General features: G+C 37.4%; 1 protein-coding gene across 1 annotated transcript; it reads right to left on the reverse strand.

Annotated features, from left to right (window-relative positions):
- Window positions 1-9841: 9841 nt before the first annotated feature.
- On the reverse strand, window positions 9842-14555 carry LOC124783110 (protein RFT1 homolog). Its single transcript, XM_047253996.1, has one exon. It carries the CDS (start codon window positions 14325-14327, stop codon window positions 12657-12659), a length of 1671 nt encoding a protein of 556 aa, XP_047109952.1. The 5' UTR covers window positions 14328-14555; the 3' UTR covers window positions 9842-12656.
- Window positions 14556-15757: the final 1202 nt, after the last annotated feature.

A 15757-nucleotide genomic window follows, 5' to 3' on the forward strand; every position in this document is an offset into this window, starting at 1 on the left:
ATAAAATAAAACTGATGTTTGACTATCTTTGCAGAGGTTTTCTATCAGAAGAAGAAGAAACTTCTAGTTTCTGATGATGGTCTTTCCTATAAACCATCCTATTTCAGCTGTCACGTAATGAACCAATGTCACAATTCTGATCATCATCAGACAGTCCAAAGTCAACAAACCAGCAGAAGGACAGCTGTATACGAAACTATCTACTCTAGTAGATGATGGGCAGGCAACAGCAATTCAGTAGCTTGTACCTAGTCTTGCTCAAACTGAAATTTTGTTATTGTCTTGCATAGTAACTTATTTAAACTATACCTACAATGTGCAGGGAGACCACAAAGTCCCGTTACCCCTCTAATAACCAACATAAACCTGTGAACCTAAATAAATAACATGAGGTTAGAGTTTTATTACGATATGAACCATTATTTGTCCAAAGGATCAGTCTGTGCACTGTCATTCTCATGGCAAAGGATAATATTCTGCCAGGCTCTGTGCGCCATTTTTCAGAGCATTGCTGCTGTAACTTGCTCTTTTTGCCAATCCCACCATTTATAGCACTCCAAAATGCCATGATGAATCCCATCCCATATTACACCCATTCTTTCGAAAACATGATTTTACACTATCAAAATTAAGGTCCCATATTCTGCTTCTTGAAACCTACTTGTCCCTTGGAGTTACTCCCAAAGGCCTAACACTGAAAACCCATTCCTCTTTGTAATCCTATTCCACACCAGGCTCTTCTACAGTTCCAAGCACAGCAATCTCTTGCACTTACCTGTCTAATCTGTAACCTATATGCCTCATCTGTCAATTGTCTGCAATCTTGTGGTTTAGTGGCTAGCATTTGCTGCCTCTGGATCATGGCATCCCAGGTTTGATTCTTTGCTGGGTTGGGGACTGGGAACTGGGTGTTTGTGTTTTCCTCATCATTTAATCATCATTCCAGAATGTGGCGAGTTTGGACTGTGTAAAGATTGGGACTTTGTACGGGCACTGATAACCGCGTAGTTGAGTGCCCCACAAACCACACATCATCATCATCATCATCATCTGTCAATTTCTACTCCACCAGACTTCTCTCCTCCTACAAAATCTTGCAGTTATTTACCCCTCATGTTTCCTTGGATGGTATCATCCACCAAGCCAACTTCAGACTGCAACATGTCAGACTTCACCTAGAAAAAGCTATCCCACCTTCTCCTAACCTACCTCAACAGTGGTGTTTCCCTTCCTGTCCCTCTGCTTTTCCCCAGACAGCCACACCATCAACCACCACTCCTCTCCCACAAGCCGAGCTTGGCCAATCTCAATATCTCACAGCTGTCACCATTGCCTCCAAGACCAATAACATGGGGGACTGATGACCTTCGCTGTTTAGTCCCCCTTAAACATCCCAACAACCACCACCACCAATAACAACTCACAATGGTACAGTGTTCTCAATCTCTTGTCTAAGACACTCTCCCCTCATGAATTGTCTGTATTATCCAAGGGTCTCACTTTCAGCTGTAAACCTGCATTTAATGATGCTGCTTTGATGAAGGATGTACTTTCCTTTACACGCTAATGTCAACTGGAAATATCATTTTGCCACCCAATTCCAAAACGTTTCCAACAGCAAACCTGACATTGAACCTTGCCTTGAACAGTTCTGGCCACAATTCCAACTTGACCTGCCACCACGACTTCAAAATCATTCCTTACAAGCGTTCCAAGAATTCCTGACACCCAGCATTGCTTCACAACCCTTTCTAACCTGTCCTCTGCAGAACTCTACATTCACTAAAAGCTGATCCGCCCAGCAGACAAAGGATCTACCACTGTGGTACTTGGCTGACAGGAGTATGGTAGTAAGGCCGTACAAGCTGTCTGACACCTTTACAAACAGCATTCGCCATCAAGGTCCCATCCCTCTGATTCAAACTGACCTCACGCCCCTTACAAGGACATACTCCTCAGTCCATAGAACTTCTTACTCCGTGCAAACCATGTACTCCCAACTTGTACCTCCTTCCTAAGATCCACAAACCCAATCATTCTGGACATCCTACAGTTGCTGGCTTTGAAGCACCCACCAAATGTTTATTTGCCCTAGTTGATCAACACCAGCAACCCTTTGTACAAAGACTTCCGTCCTACATTCAAATAGCAAACGTTTCATACGTTGTGTCCATCCCATTCCCACCACACACCTTGCTGGTCACCATTGATGCCCTCTCCCTCTCAAAACCAGATTTCTTAGCCAATCACATCCAGTCTTGGTACTGCTGATGCTGATCCCTCCAAAAAACAACTTTGGAGCATATCACTTGTCAGTATTATCTTGGTCTTGAATGTATTAATCATACTTTGACAAGGCCATGACTTCCTAAAATCATGTCCTGAAATGAGATCCATTCTGTCAGAGATTTTGCCCACCACAGCTACATTAGCTTTTTGTTGCCCTTCCAATCAATGCAATATCCATGTCAGACCCTATGCACCTTCTGCAGCCATTTTTCTACTCTATGGCTCCTATCCCTGGACCATCCCCACTGCAAGACTTGCCCTATACACCCTCCTACCACCACCTATACCAACCCTGAAACAGCCAAAACATATACTATCAAAGGGAGATCCACCTATGAAACAACACGTCATACATCATCTGTTACGTAAACACTGTTCGGCGTTTTACATCAGCATGACTACCACCTAGTTATCAGTTAGGGTGAATGGGCATAGGCAGAGGGTGTATATCGGTGGCACACAATATCCTGTTGCAGACGATATTCTACAACATGACAGTCGTGACCTTCCTGTTTCACCACACGCACCATCAGAATTCTTCCCCGAGACACCAGTTTCTCAGAACTCTGCAGGTGGGAAATAGTGGTACAACATGTCCCTGGTTCTTGCCACCAACCTGGTCTTACTTTATGTTAATTCTTTCCATCTCGGCACTTCTTCACAGTAACTATTCGTTTCTAAAAAGAAAGATGATGAAACTTACCAAACAAAAGCGCTGGCAGGTCGATAGACACACAAACAAACACAAACATACACACAAAATTCTCCTTCCCTCTTTCCTGACGAGGCAACCATTGGTTGCGAAAGCTAGAATTTTGTGTGTATGTTTGTGTTTGTTTGTGTGTCTATCGACCTGCCAGCACTTTTGTTTGGTAAGTTTCATCATCTTTCTTTTTAGATATATTTTTCCCACGTGGAATGTTTCCCTCTATTATATTCATATCATTAATTTGAAGCTAACTATTCGTTTCTTCACTTTATTTTAGTGTTCTACATCTTTCATTTTCTGACCTGTCTATTTTTTGCCATCCCCCTTCTGTTACATACAATCCTCTTAGCTTTTCACTCTTATTAACCAGTGCATGATGTTTTAGCAGTAATTCTGTCATGCATATTACCCTGTCTTCCACCTTTATGCTCTTACATTTTCAAATCTCATCTGGTGCAGTCCCATCAATCAATCTTTCCTTCTCATCCGTCCGGTACATCTCCCCTGACCTACAGTTCTGGGTGACTTTTTTGAATTGTACCCCTTTTCCTAGACCTCTCCAGTCCTTTTCCTTGACCCCTCTTCCTTCCCCTTCAACTCTTCTGCCAGGAGGAGGAGCAACTGGCTCCAAAAGCCTGCACAAGTTAAACCTTTGTTTGTGTGCATGTGTGTATTTTTTATTCTGCCGCAGCTTGGTGAGTGCATTTTTTCATCTCTCTAATTACACTATAGAACATGGACAATGTTTAACAAACAATGCACCAATCATGGCAGAAACATGGACTCTCTTCACAGATGGGGTAAGGCTCCATCTCCAAATTGTGAGCATGAAACAGCCTGGCAAACTGTTCGTCACAGTTACAGAATGTCTCAAAAGGATACTCTTGACAATTTCCTGATGGCAATAAACAACAAATCGATTATATTAAAAATTTAGTTGGCTGTTTGTAAATTACATGTGTTATTGTTTGTATTTAATACTGTGTTTAAAAAAATCATGTGAGATATAATTAAATAAATAATCAATGGATAGGTAAAAAAAAATCTACTCACCAAGTGTGTCAGGACACACACACACACACACACACACACACACACACACACGCGCGCGAAAGGATTTAACTGTAATAAGCTTTCAGAGCCAGCTTTTCAAATCTTGTCTGGTGCTAGGATTTAACTGTAATAAGCTTTCAGAGCCAGCTTTTCAAATCCTGTCTGGTGCTGTCCCCAACAATCAGTCTTTCCTTCTCATCCTGTCCAATAAGTCTCCCCTGACTCGGGGTTCTGGGTGACTTTCCTAGACTGTACCCCTTTCCCCAAACCTTTCCAGTTCTTTTCCTTTACCCCTCTTCCTTCCCCTTCAGCTCTTCTGCCAGAAGAAGAAGAAGAAGAAGAAGAAGAAGAAGAAGAAGCCACTGGCTCCGAAAGCTTGTAAAGGTTAAATCCTCTTGTCTATATGTTCCGCTGCCACTGCTTGATAAGTAGATTATTTTATCTATCCATTTACATTACAGCATCGATAATTGATTACTTATGTTGTTGTGAATAAACAGTCATAAATCCTGAGTTATAGGTGTCTAATTAATACTGGGTTTTAAAAAATCGTATGAGATATAATCATATAAATAGTCATAAATTCTTTATTAATGGCATCTAATTCGATAACTGCTCTAAAATGCAATTTTTTTGTGTTATTTACGACAAAATTTCACCTGGTGGGGGCTGTACCACAGGCCAAGTTTAGTGGTCTGTGGATCCCAAATTAAGCCTGGTACCAAGAAGAGCTGGGATGAAATCAGAGCAGCTGATGACGACAACTACATAAGATGGCAAATAATACATAAAAAGGTCAGTTAGAAACACAGAGGCAGCTGCATGGAATAATGTCTATGAGAAACTGGAAACAAGCATGTACAAGAAACCTTTTTAGAGTAGCTAGGGCCACAGACTAAATGACTGAGGATTTCATACCCATTATACAAGAAAAGAATGAAGTTGGATTCATACTCAAACAAGAGAATAAGATTAAGGTATGATGAAAAGTTACCCTGAGAGACTTCTGAATGACAGAAGCCTCAGCATCTTCTCTTAAGAGAGGAAGAGAGAGCCCTGCCGGAACATGACATGAGCTGTATGCCAGCAAAAAAGTGTTTACAACCCTGAAGAAAAACAGAAATGGAAAGACAACTAGACCAGTTGCCGTCACTTTAGGAACTTGGAAGAGTTTTTGGTGTATGTTAGTGTCAGCTTCCATGGATCATTTGCATGCTAAATCTTAATGATGTGGAATGAGTCATTAACTGTATATTTCCTATGTACAATCTAGATTTTGGCTTTCACGCTATTAGATTAGTCAATTCAGTTTCCATTCCATAGACCCAAAAATGAGATGATTCTTGTGGGTATGGAACAAGTCAGAAAGTATAACATAAAAAAACATAAAACATTTCTACATAATACTCACTTACCTGATCATTTGTTAGGGGATTGTCAAAATATGTGAACACATTACAGTACTGCTAGTTATGTACTTTAAATAAATTTATCAAACACAAAATATCTAATCTTGACTGTTGGGTCCAAGAGCTGTCAAAACTAAAATCTAACAGACATTTTTACTGAAACTGGTCTAACACTCCTTGTTAAGATATTCATCTATAGAGCAGAGTGAGTTGCCTATTACAAAATATTTCAAGCTCTATTTAAACTGTGCATTATCTGAAACCAAGTTTTTAATGGTTGCTGGTAATTTATTGAAAATGTGTGTTCCTAAATATTGGACCCCTTTATACCAAGGTAAGTGATATTAGGTCTTTATGTAGATTGTTCTTATTCCTAGAAGTGATAATGTATATTGAGCTATTGGTTGGAAATAGAGACACATTAACTACAATAAATTTTATTAAGACATAAATATACTGAGAAGCAGCAGTTCGAATATTCAGTTCCTTGAACATGATGTTCTTGAATTTACGCCACAAATGAGGCATATTGTACACTTTTGCACTCTAAAAACTTTTGCTTGGCTTGACGAGTTACCCCAGAATATGATCCCTTATGACATAACAGAATGAAAGTATGCATGTGTTTTTATATTTTTTTGTCTCCTTTATCTAACATCATTTGCACTGCAAAAACAGACTTGTTTAGGTGCTCCATCAGTTCTGTAATATGGCTTGCCCAACTGAATTTAATATTGTGTTGTAATCCCAGAAATTTAACACTGTCAGCCTCTTCAATCTGCATGTCTTCATAAGTTATACACATGCTGGAAGGAAATCTTACAGGTTCTGAACAGCACATAGTTGGCCTTTTCAATGTTTAATGACAGTGAATTAGTCAATGAAAATTCGTTTGGTAGCTATTTCTAAATCTGCACTTGACTTGCTGTTTATTGCAATGTTTGTATCATCTGCAAATGAAACAAACTTAGCAACTGACAATGTAACACACAAGAGATCATTAATGTACACTAGAAAAAGCAACAGACCAAAGATGGAACTTTGAGCACCATCACACGTAATTAATTCTCCCCAGATGAAGACTCATTGCCTACTACACAGGCATTCACGACATTCTCGCCATAATGTTCTAATTTACTTAAGATAATTCTGTGATTCAGGCAGTCAAAGGCTTTTGACAGCTCACAAAAAATACCAGTAGCCTCTAATTTGTTATTAAATGAAATAAGTACATTCTCAATGTATGCATAAATAGTCTTCTCTCCATCAGGACCCTTAAGGACGCCAAACTGTGACTTGGACAGTATATTATTTGCAGTCAGATGCTGAAGAAGACAGCTGAACACAACCTTCCCAAATTTTTGAAAAAGCTGGCAAAAGTGAAACTGGTCAATTTTTTGACAGTATATCTTTATCACTCTTCTGGTAAAGAGGCTTAACTCTATGTACTTTAGCCAGTCCGGATTATCTGCATTACTGAGTACAATGGTCTCAAATCATTTAACATATTTTGCTGTGTTCTGTACAGGATGACATTATTTCACGCCATTATCGAGTTTCACAATATTGTCATATTCCATCCTGGACTTTCCATTATTGACTATAGTGTTCTTAGACCAGTAATGTCATTTTGCTGTTTACTGTGCTCTGTGACATACACACAGTTCAACAGCTCATCCTGGACATTACACAGCAAAATGATGTTAATGGTCTAAGAACACTGTATTCGATAATGACATGAAATAAAGTGTCATCCTGTACAGTAGACAGCAAAATATATTAACTATCTAAGATCATTGTATTTGATAATGGCTTGAAAGCCAAAATCTAGACTGTACACATGAAATATATGATCAAATGGTGATGTGTTCCTTCAAAAAATACTCTATGACTGGCTCAACACCACTGAAAATTTATAAGGGTGTTACAAATTCCTATGCACCACCTGTTATATATTACAATAATAGAAATTATTCTAGAGAATAGGAGTTGTCACGGAGAAACTTTTTCAGTTAGTTTTCAAATTTTACTTTGCTGTCTGTCAGACATTTTATATCACTGGATAAGTTCTCAGAAATTTTAGTTGCAGCATTGTGCACACCTTTTTGTGCTCAAGACAACCTTCATGTGGAGTAACAAGAGTCATATTTCCTTTCGGTATTGTAATTATGTACATCATTGTTCCTTCTGAACTGCAGTGGATTATTTAGAACAAATTTCACAAAGGAATAAGTATACTGTGAAGCAGTAATCAGAGTGCCCAACTCCTTAAACAGATCTCTACAAGATGATCATGGGTGAGGAACACACATTACTCTTACGGCACATTTTTGAGCAATGAAGACTTTCTTTCTTAAAGAAGTGACAGGAACAGATTTATCATGCTACTCAATAACATAGGTGAGTTCAGATTAATGGAGAAACAATACACTTGTGCTCATTTAAAAGTAACATATGTGAGTCTGCTAGCCAGAGAGAAATTAAACTTCTGTCACATGCCATAAAAGTTTTGGACAAGCTCTTGGCAAATGGCTTAGAGACAAAACATCAACAGCAGAGCAACAGACTGGCTTTACACCAGGTAAAGTAATAACAGATTTGGTATATGACTCAACAGGCCACATAGTCATCAAAGAATTAGAGGGAAAAAAATGACTGTGCCACAACAGAAAAGGTGCAGTGTATGAGAAAGAAACTAGTGCCACACATATGCAAATGCAAGAACATGAGTAAGAAGCTTTGTAAGTTTGACAGAACAGATACCAGTTCAAATCGACTTGCATCAGGAGTCTTCATGCAGGCCATTCAATGTGGACATCGTGTCGTAGGGAATAAAGAGACCAAATCTCACTGTGCACACTGTTTGCACACGATATTGTTTTGTGCGGCACCAGTAAGTGTAGCAGAGTTGGAAGTGAGCACTGAAGGAATGCACACTTAAAACAGTCAAAATGAGAACAGAATATCTATGCCTGCGTAGGGAGGAAAGTGAAACAGTTCTACTGAATTGCATGAGCTTAAAGAGTTCTTTATATAGCTCAGACTAATAGTGACAAGTAAATGAAATCTGAATCATGAAATTACTTAGAGAGCAGCCTTACAAACTGAATGGAGGAATTCTCTGTGATAGATACATAAATGACAAATGGAGCTTGCATAAAACAGCATACCCGTAGCTGTACCCAAGGCATGCCCGTGTGACAGTGTTCAACTCTGAGATAAGCTGGCTCAAATCCTGCTACTGAATGAAATTTTCACTGCCAATGTTTGGCCAGCAAGGAGAGGAGCTGTGGTGGCATAAAGTTCCTGATAATCGGACTTTGCACCGATGTCATGCATTAAATTCCAAACTTCTCTGCATTGTCTCAAGAAGCCAAGGTACAAGTTGCTGTTGACGAGAAGTTTGTTATATGCTGGCACCAGGATTCATCTTGTCCCTTCTCTTATCATCATACACCACACAAACACCACCACAGTAAGCACCAGAACACTGCCTCCTCTGATATATAAGCAACTTTAAAAAAATAATTAAATACTATTCACAGACAAGGCCTTGTGCCTGTTCCAGCTAGTGACTGCAGCCTACAAAGCAGTACGACAGAGATGTATGATCAACATGTCAGTAATCCTTCCAGTAGATGAATCTTGACGGTGCCACTGCTGCTCATTTGGCCTCACGCGGATGAGTGCATCCTATTACAGATGATATTAACTTAGAAAAATCTGAGAAGATACCAGAAATCAAACTTGGATCCTTCCACACCAAAGGCTATGATGCTAACAATTCAACTATGGAGACATCAAATCAAGGGCTTTTTGGCTTCAAGTGCATTCATGCTAGTTTGAGGCAGGATGGAAGTTTTAGTATTATCATGGCAGCAAATCATTCTCTGCTTACTGGCATTGTTGACTGGAATGAGTCATTATTGAGGAAGCAGCAAATGGTTGTTGCTTAAGAGTAATGTTATTAGATTATGCTGGTGAGGAGGGAAAACAACATAAAAAGAACGAAAGCTCAATTTGCTGAAATTTACTGTGTTTCTGCCCAAATTTCGGCACTCCTTGAACTTTGAAACCCCCCACCCCTCTCCCTACCACCCTCCCTCCCTCTCTCTCCCTCTCTCTCTCTCTCTCTGGGCTGTAAACTTCACCTACAAGGTACAGCTAGACCTGATGACATCATAGTTTTTACTGTTATATATTACAAACTACATCATACACCCATTAAACAACCCACAGTCCCCAAGCAGTAACAAAATATCAAATGCATATCCAGTATTGATGCATTCTGGCAATGGTGGTAAAATCCAAGCACTGTTATTTTATCCATTTTGCCCATGATTCTTTTCACAATATTCCTCCATTTCAGATGCCTTCTCTTTCTGCTACTGTCTCTCTTATTCAGTTATGCCCTACAAGTAACTGTTTGTAATCCAAAGATGACACACAAGTTTACAATTATGGATTGATGTATTCCATTACAGTGATGTGCATGCTATTTATTTCACAGATGACTAATATAGCTAATTATACTGCATTTTAATACTATGTATGATACACTGTTACTTTCAGGCTAGAGACCATCATAAATGTAACACAAGGAAGCTATCAATATGTAAAAGAGTACTTCCAGTTTGCTGAAACTGGTGTCTATGTTCCTTTCCTTGACAATTTTTTGTCATTTTAATGTAATGTGCGTGTCTACCTTATCCACATTACCTTACTTATAAATATAGATATAATAAATCTTAAATTTATTCACAAAGGATCAATTATCTAGGTCTAATGGCTTTTTAATCTCTTTTTCATTTACATATTCGCCAATATTTCAATCATGTATTTTGTACAGAATGTGAAGACTGGGAAATAAATCACAAAACCCTATTTCATTCTCAGTCCAATTAATATACAATAGAACATTGATATAACATGATTATTTAAAATATTTTCAATAAATGTGTCTCCATATTCTGGATTGTCTTATGTTACAACCAATAATCAGGCAAAATAATTTAGAAAGCAACGTAAAAAGAATTTGACATCTAGTGCTTACAACAAAGAACTGTAATTCATTTATCTTTCAAAAAATCCAAAATCATTGGTTTTTGTTTTTCACCAGTTTACAACTTCCTTGTTATTTCATACGTCAACATACAACATACACAAATAATAATGTTCATGCAAAAACACTAAACTTTAAATTGCCTGAAAGATTCTTTGTAAACCATTAATATTATTTCAACATATGATTAAACAGCCAACCAATTGCACATAAATGATAACTACATTGGCTTAGGTTTCAGCACCTACAAGGATTGTCTTCATTAGAATGAAATGTTGCTAAATCATAAAATTACATTACCAAAACGCAATAGTCAGAATCTGCAACAGCTATTCTCAAGTCAAAAGTAAAATAAAACATTCTAGCCTTTGCCACATGTGCACAGCTGGGAACATCAGACTCAGTGTTGATGTTGCTCCCAGCTGGGCACATATGACATAGGCTAGAATGTTTTATTTTACTTTTGACTTGAGAATAGCTGTTCCAGATTCTGACTACTGCTTTTTAGCAATGTAATTTAACAATTTAAAAACATCTCATTCTGATTAAGACACCCCTAGTAGGTGTCGAAACCTAGATCAAGGTACAATTTATGTGCAATAGGTTGGCTGTTTAATAATTTGTAGCATATGGTCACTAAGTAACAGCCACATTCAAAAATGCATTAATATTATCTTAAAATGCACATTACACATGAAAACCAATGAACACTTACATATGAATTACACATACATGCTGTGAAGCTACATGTCATCAGTTGTTTGTAAAATGGAATGTTCAAGGAGTTGAAAATTAGCAAGTGAATGTAACTCATTAAACACAATACAGTCAGTTGTACATTCTGTCTCCTCACATTCATAAGCTTGAGTGATACAAGATGTAATACTGGTGGTACATGGCCACAACTGAATCACTAATAGTACAAGTAATAATCTTATTTCAGCACACAATATTCACAAAAATGACAGTTTTTACCCCTAATACTGTATATCATAATACACCTTGCCAAATGTGACATCTGGTTCAAAAATACAGTATCAAATACAGTACACCATAAAAGTATAGTCACAATCTTAAAATCAACTCCATTTTCCTATTTGGAATCAACAAGTCACCTATATTTGGTCACAGAAGGACCTCCGCTCGCATTAGTATTCAGCAATGCATTGTAGTAAACCTACCCCAGATCTGCAAATCATGATGAAACTGTTAGTTCACAAACTGATAAAGGTATGTCTGGTTGCTAGCACAATTTTCTGAAAAGAGTAAAGTGACATACTTCTTACTCTTCCACATATCTCATAAAATGAGCATGACTGCAGAATCCAATATGGATATCTATCAAAGATCTGTCTTCTCTCACATCATTCACAGAAGACAAGGAAGAGGACAAAATGATAATGGGAAACAAAGTACCTTGTGTCACACACTGCAGTGACTTGCAGAGTATAGATGTAAATTTCTATATTCAAAAAGCAAAAATAGATTATCTTAGGTATGCTAAAAAGAATTTTATTTTTTTAATGGCAAATTAAAGAGCTCACACTAATCTCTCAGTATTATGGGTGAATGGTTATGGAAATGAATGTGAATGGCAGAGGTAAAATGAGGAAGACATTACATTAGTGGCATTCGCAGTGACAAATTTCTTTGTGCTAATAGATACATTCAGACTGAAAACACTTACAGTAGCACACCACGTAAGACAGAGCCATGAACTGCACATAATTTGTGATCAGTAGTCTACCTTCCTATTTGGTACTGTTGTATGTGCAAAAAGTTATTCATCAAATCTGAATAAACACTGCAGTCACATCACCAAATACAAAATGAGAGAGCCTTAAAGTCTAATGAGCACAGGAAAGCTTTTTTTTCCACCAACTGACAGTCAGTAGATCAAAAATAAAGAGCAATCATTATACCAAATAAGATTTAAGAGCAACATTCAATATTTAAAATGTATATAAAACATGCCTTGCAATAATCAATGCCAATCTCAGAATGCAGATTTGACACAGAAGCTTAAAAATGCACCACTTTATAACTTAGAGATACAATTTAACATTACATTTGAACCTTTTTATAAAATGTACACACACTTCACAGTATTCAACAATTTTAATATTAATCTGCTTTAACGTTTCTTTTTCTTCATTAAATGTTTCAGTTTGTTCAGAGCAGATACAACTAAAACACGTGATTCATATGCCCAAACTGAAAGTATAAACAGAAAGCTAATAACACCAATCATAAAATGTATAAATTTTGAAGAGTCAAACAGGTAAACCTCTGAGAACTTTACCAACATACCTGCAGCCACCAGGGCTGCAGAAAAATGAAGACCAGGCATTAGGCCTTTCAGTGGACTGTATGAGGTTCCACTGAAACGTCTATGGATAAATGTACTATTATGCACAATTCGTGCTGTCATATTACAGCAATTGGCAAGAACGAAACCAACTCCACCCAGCAACTTAGTTAAGCCCCACGAAATGAGTAGAAATGCAAATGACAAAAGAATCATAAAATAATTGTATCGGTCAATCTGTATTGCTGTCATTGTTGCCATTGCATAACATTCTGTGATACCATTAATGGCAAGCAACAGTATTGATACACAATGTGTTTGCATTAATAACGGACCTGGGTACATTGTAAGTTTCTCACCTCCATACAGCAGCAGAAGCAACTTTGAATATGATTGGCCAAATATTACAACAACAAGTCCTAATGACATTAAACCACTCAACAACTGTTTCAGAACCATTGCAGATTCATCTACATCTTCTTTCTTTTGGTCTTTCATAGGCACTTCTCTTTCTACAGTTTGTGAGAAATAAAAATATGCTGCTTCTTCAATTGGGCGAAAAATAAAACGAGCTGCCAGTGAACCCAGATTGTTGACTATATCATAAACACCTTGCTCATAAAATGACAAAACTGAGAAAAGTGTCATGATATATCTCTCACCCTCTGTTAAAATCTGCTTCATTATTCCTTGTTTAAAAAAACTCCACGTCAAAACAGTCATCTGGTAACTGATGAATGCATTATTCTCACATTTCCTGGGAAAGAAGTCAGCCATGGACCGAATAGGAAAACTTTCTTTTTCCTTTCCAGCTTCTTCAGCCTTTTCACGAGTAGAATCTCCATGGCGACCATGGCCTTTCTTTCTAACAGTAGCATGCCTCTTCAAGTAACGCCAAAAATATACATAATAACCAGTAGTATACACAAGCACAGACAAAACCTGTGCAACAGAGAAAGCAATTACAGCTCCATTGCGTGTATAAATCACAAGTAAAGTAAATGTAACTGTCCTTACTACAACATGTATCGTGTCCAAAATTATTTTAAGCTTCAAAAATAAGAAAACCTGGGCCGTGAGGTACAGTGGTTCACAGAACATTTCAATAACGCAACTTGCGCAGATGGCGTACACTCCAACTGAATAATGCTGTGTGATTTCATGACTAGGTTGTTTGAGTACGTAAAGCCACAAGTACCCAAGCACTATACTCAGAAAAATGCTTAGTGGCACAGTAATCCATATGAGATTGGTGACTTGTTGCCAATTATGCTGTAGTGATTTACTTAGGCAGGCTCTGCGAAATGCTTCTCTACTTATAAAAAGAATTGTGGATTCAAGTAATAACAAACGCACGTTAGTAACACCGATTACATCTTGATTTATGTACCGTATCACAAATGCGTTCATTAAAAATGTAATGCAACGAAAAAAAATTTGAAACACGATATTAAATGAGGCATGCTTGATACTACTACTCAAAATATCCCTCTTCATTGCTTACGTATACGAACACGTTTATGTTCTTGACAGCACACGAAACAGATCAAAGTTTACATTTCACAACCACAAAATAATCTTTAATTATTGATTCATAAACACCAGTGACACGAAACGTCAAAATGTATACATGATGTAAAACACTACATTTAGCCATGGAGAAAAAATACTATGAAACATGGACTCAATAATAACAAAAATTACATCATAAACAAGCGTTAAAAATTTCCAGCAGCCGAAAACAAAACACTAGCAGAAAAGCTGTCTGCTAGTTCCAAGGATCATAAACTAAAGATAAAACGTAATGAAAATTCTTAATGCCCACCCATAGCTCATAAATTATTTCAACAGACAATGAAAATGTGCACATGTAAGTCCCCAAAACTTCCTTCAGAAACCTAAGCACAGAATTTTCTGTACACAGTTCAAGAAACGATCAAATGAAGTAGTTTGTACGGGTACTGTCGACGTTCCACAGATTTTACTTCAGAAGGTTAGTTAGTCAGGTAGTTATATGTACCCGGGATGATTTTGCAAGCTATATCGTACTGATGTGGAACGACTTATTTTACTTTCACGTCGTAAATATGGCTTCATGCTAAACATTTACAATGCTATTTTAATATACAGATGTGAGTTATTAACTCCAATCCACCACTTTTTACACATTACAATAGCAGAAACTCTCCTAATGAATGGAAGGAGCTATCAAGGTTATACTTATTCAGTTAGTTTTCAAATTTTATTTTACTGTTTGTCAGACATTTTATATCACTGGGTAAGTGATCAAAAATAAAGACAACATTATTGTACACTAATGTTGGTCATTCTTCCTTCTGGTATTGTAACTATGTTCATCATCGTTCCTTTTAAACTGCAATGGACTATTTACAACAAATTTCATGAGAGAACACAATTTATGACCCAGTAGCCAGAAGTGCACCTCCTTAAACAGATGTTTACAAGATTATCGTGCGCGTACACCATATATAGCTCGTTTTTGAGTAACAAAGACTATGATTCAGAAAGATAAATTATCTCAGAACATTATTTTGTATAACATTAATGATGAAAATATCCAAAATACGTCAACTTACTAATTTGCCTCTCTTCCATATTTAGAATGATTCCAAGTGCAAATGTGTCTTAACTAAATTGTTTCATGAGTTCCAAAATGTGCTTTTTCCAATTTAGTTCGGATCAATACGAATAGCTAAGGATTTTGAAGTTCCCACCCCATTTATTATTTTCTCGCCATGTTTTACACTTATCACTGGTGTAGTGCTCCTGTGCAGAGCTGAATATGTTGCACACTTTTAAAACTGAGTATGAGACCATTCACAGAAGATCAGTCAGTGATACTTCAGAGAACATTATTGACAATTTCCTCTGTTTCTACATGCATGCTTCGCTTGATTACAGAACTA

The sequence above is a fragment of the Schistocerca piceifrons genome, chromosome 1 (genome assembly GCF_021461385.2).
Source record: "Schistocerca piceifrons isolate TAMUIC-IGC-003096 chromosome 1, iqSchPice1.1, whole genome shotgun sequence".
In the NCBI taxonomy this organism is placed as follows: domain Eukaryota; kingdom Metazoa; phylum Arthropoda; class Insecta; order Orthoptera; family Acrididae; genus Schistocerca; species Schistocerca piceifrons.

Coding starts and splice junctions, on each gene's coding strand:
- LOC124783110 (XM_047253996.1), bottom strand. CDS start 14,327: ATGAAGAGGGATATTTTGAGTAGTAGTATCAAGCATGCCTCATTTAAT.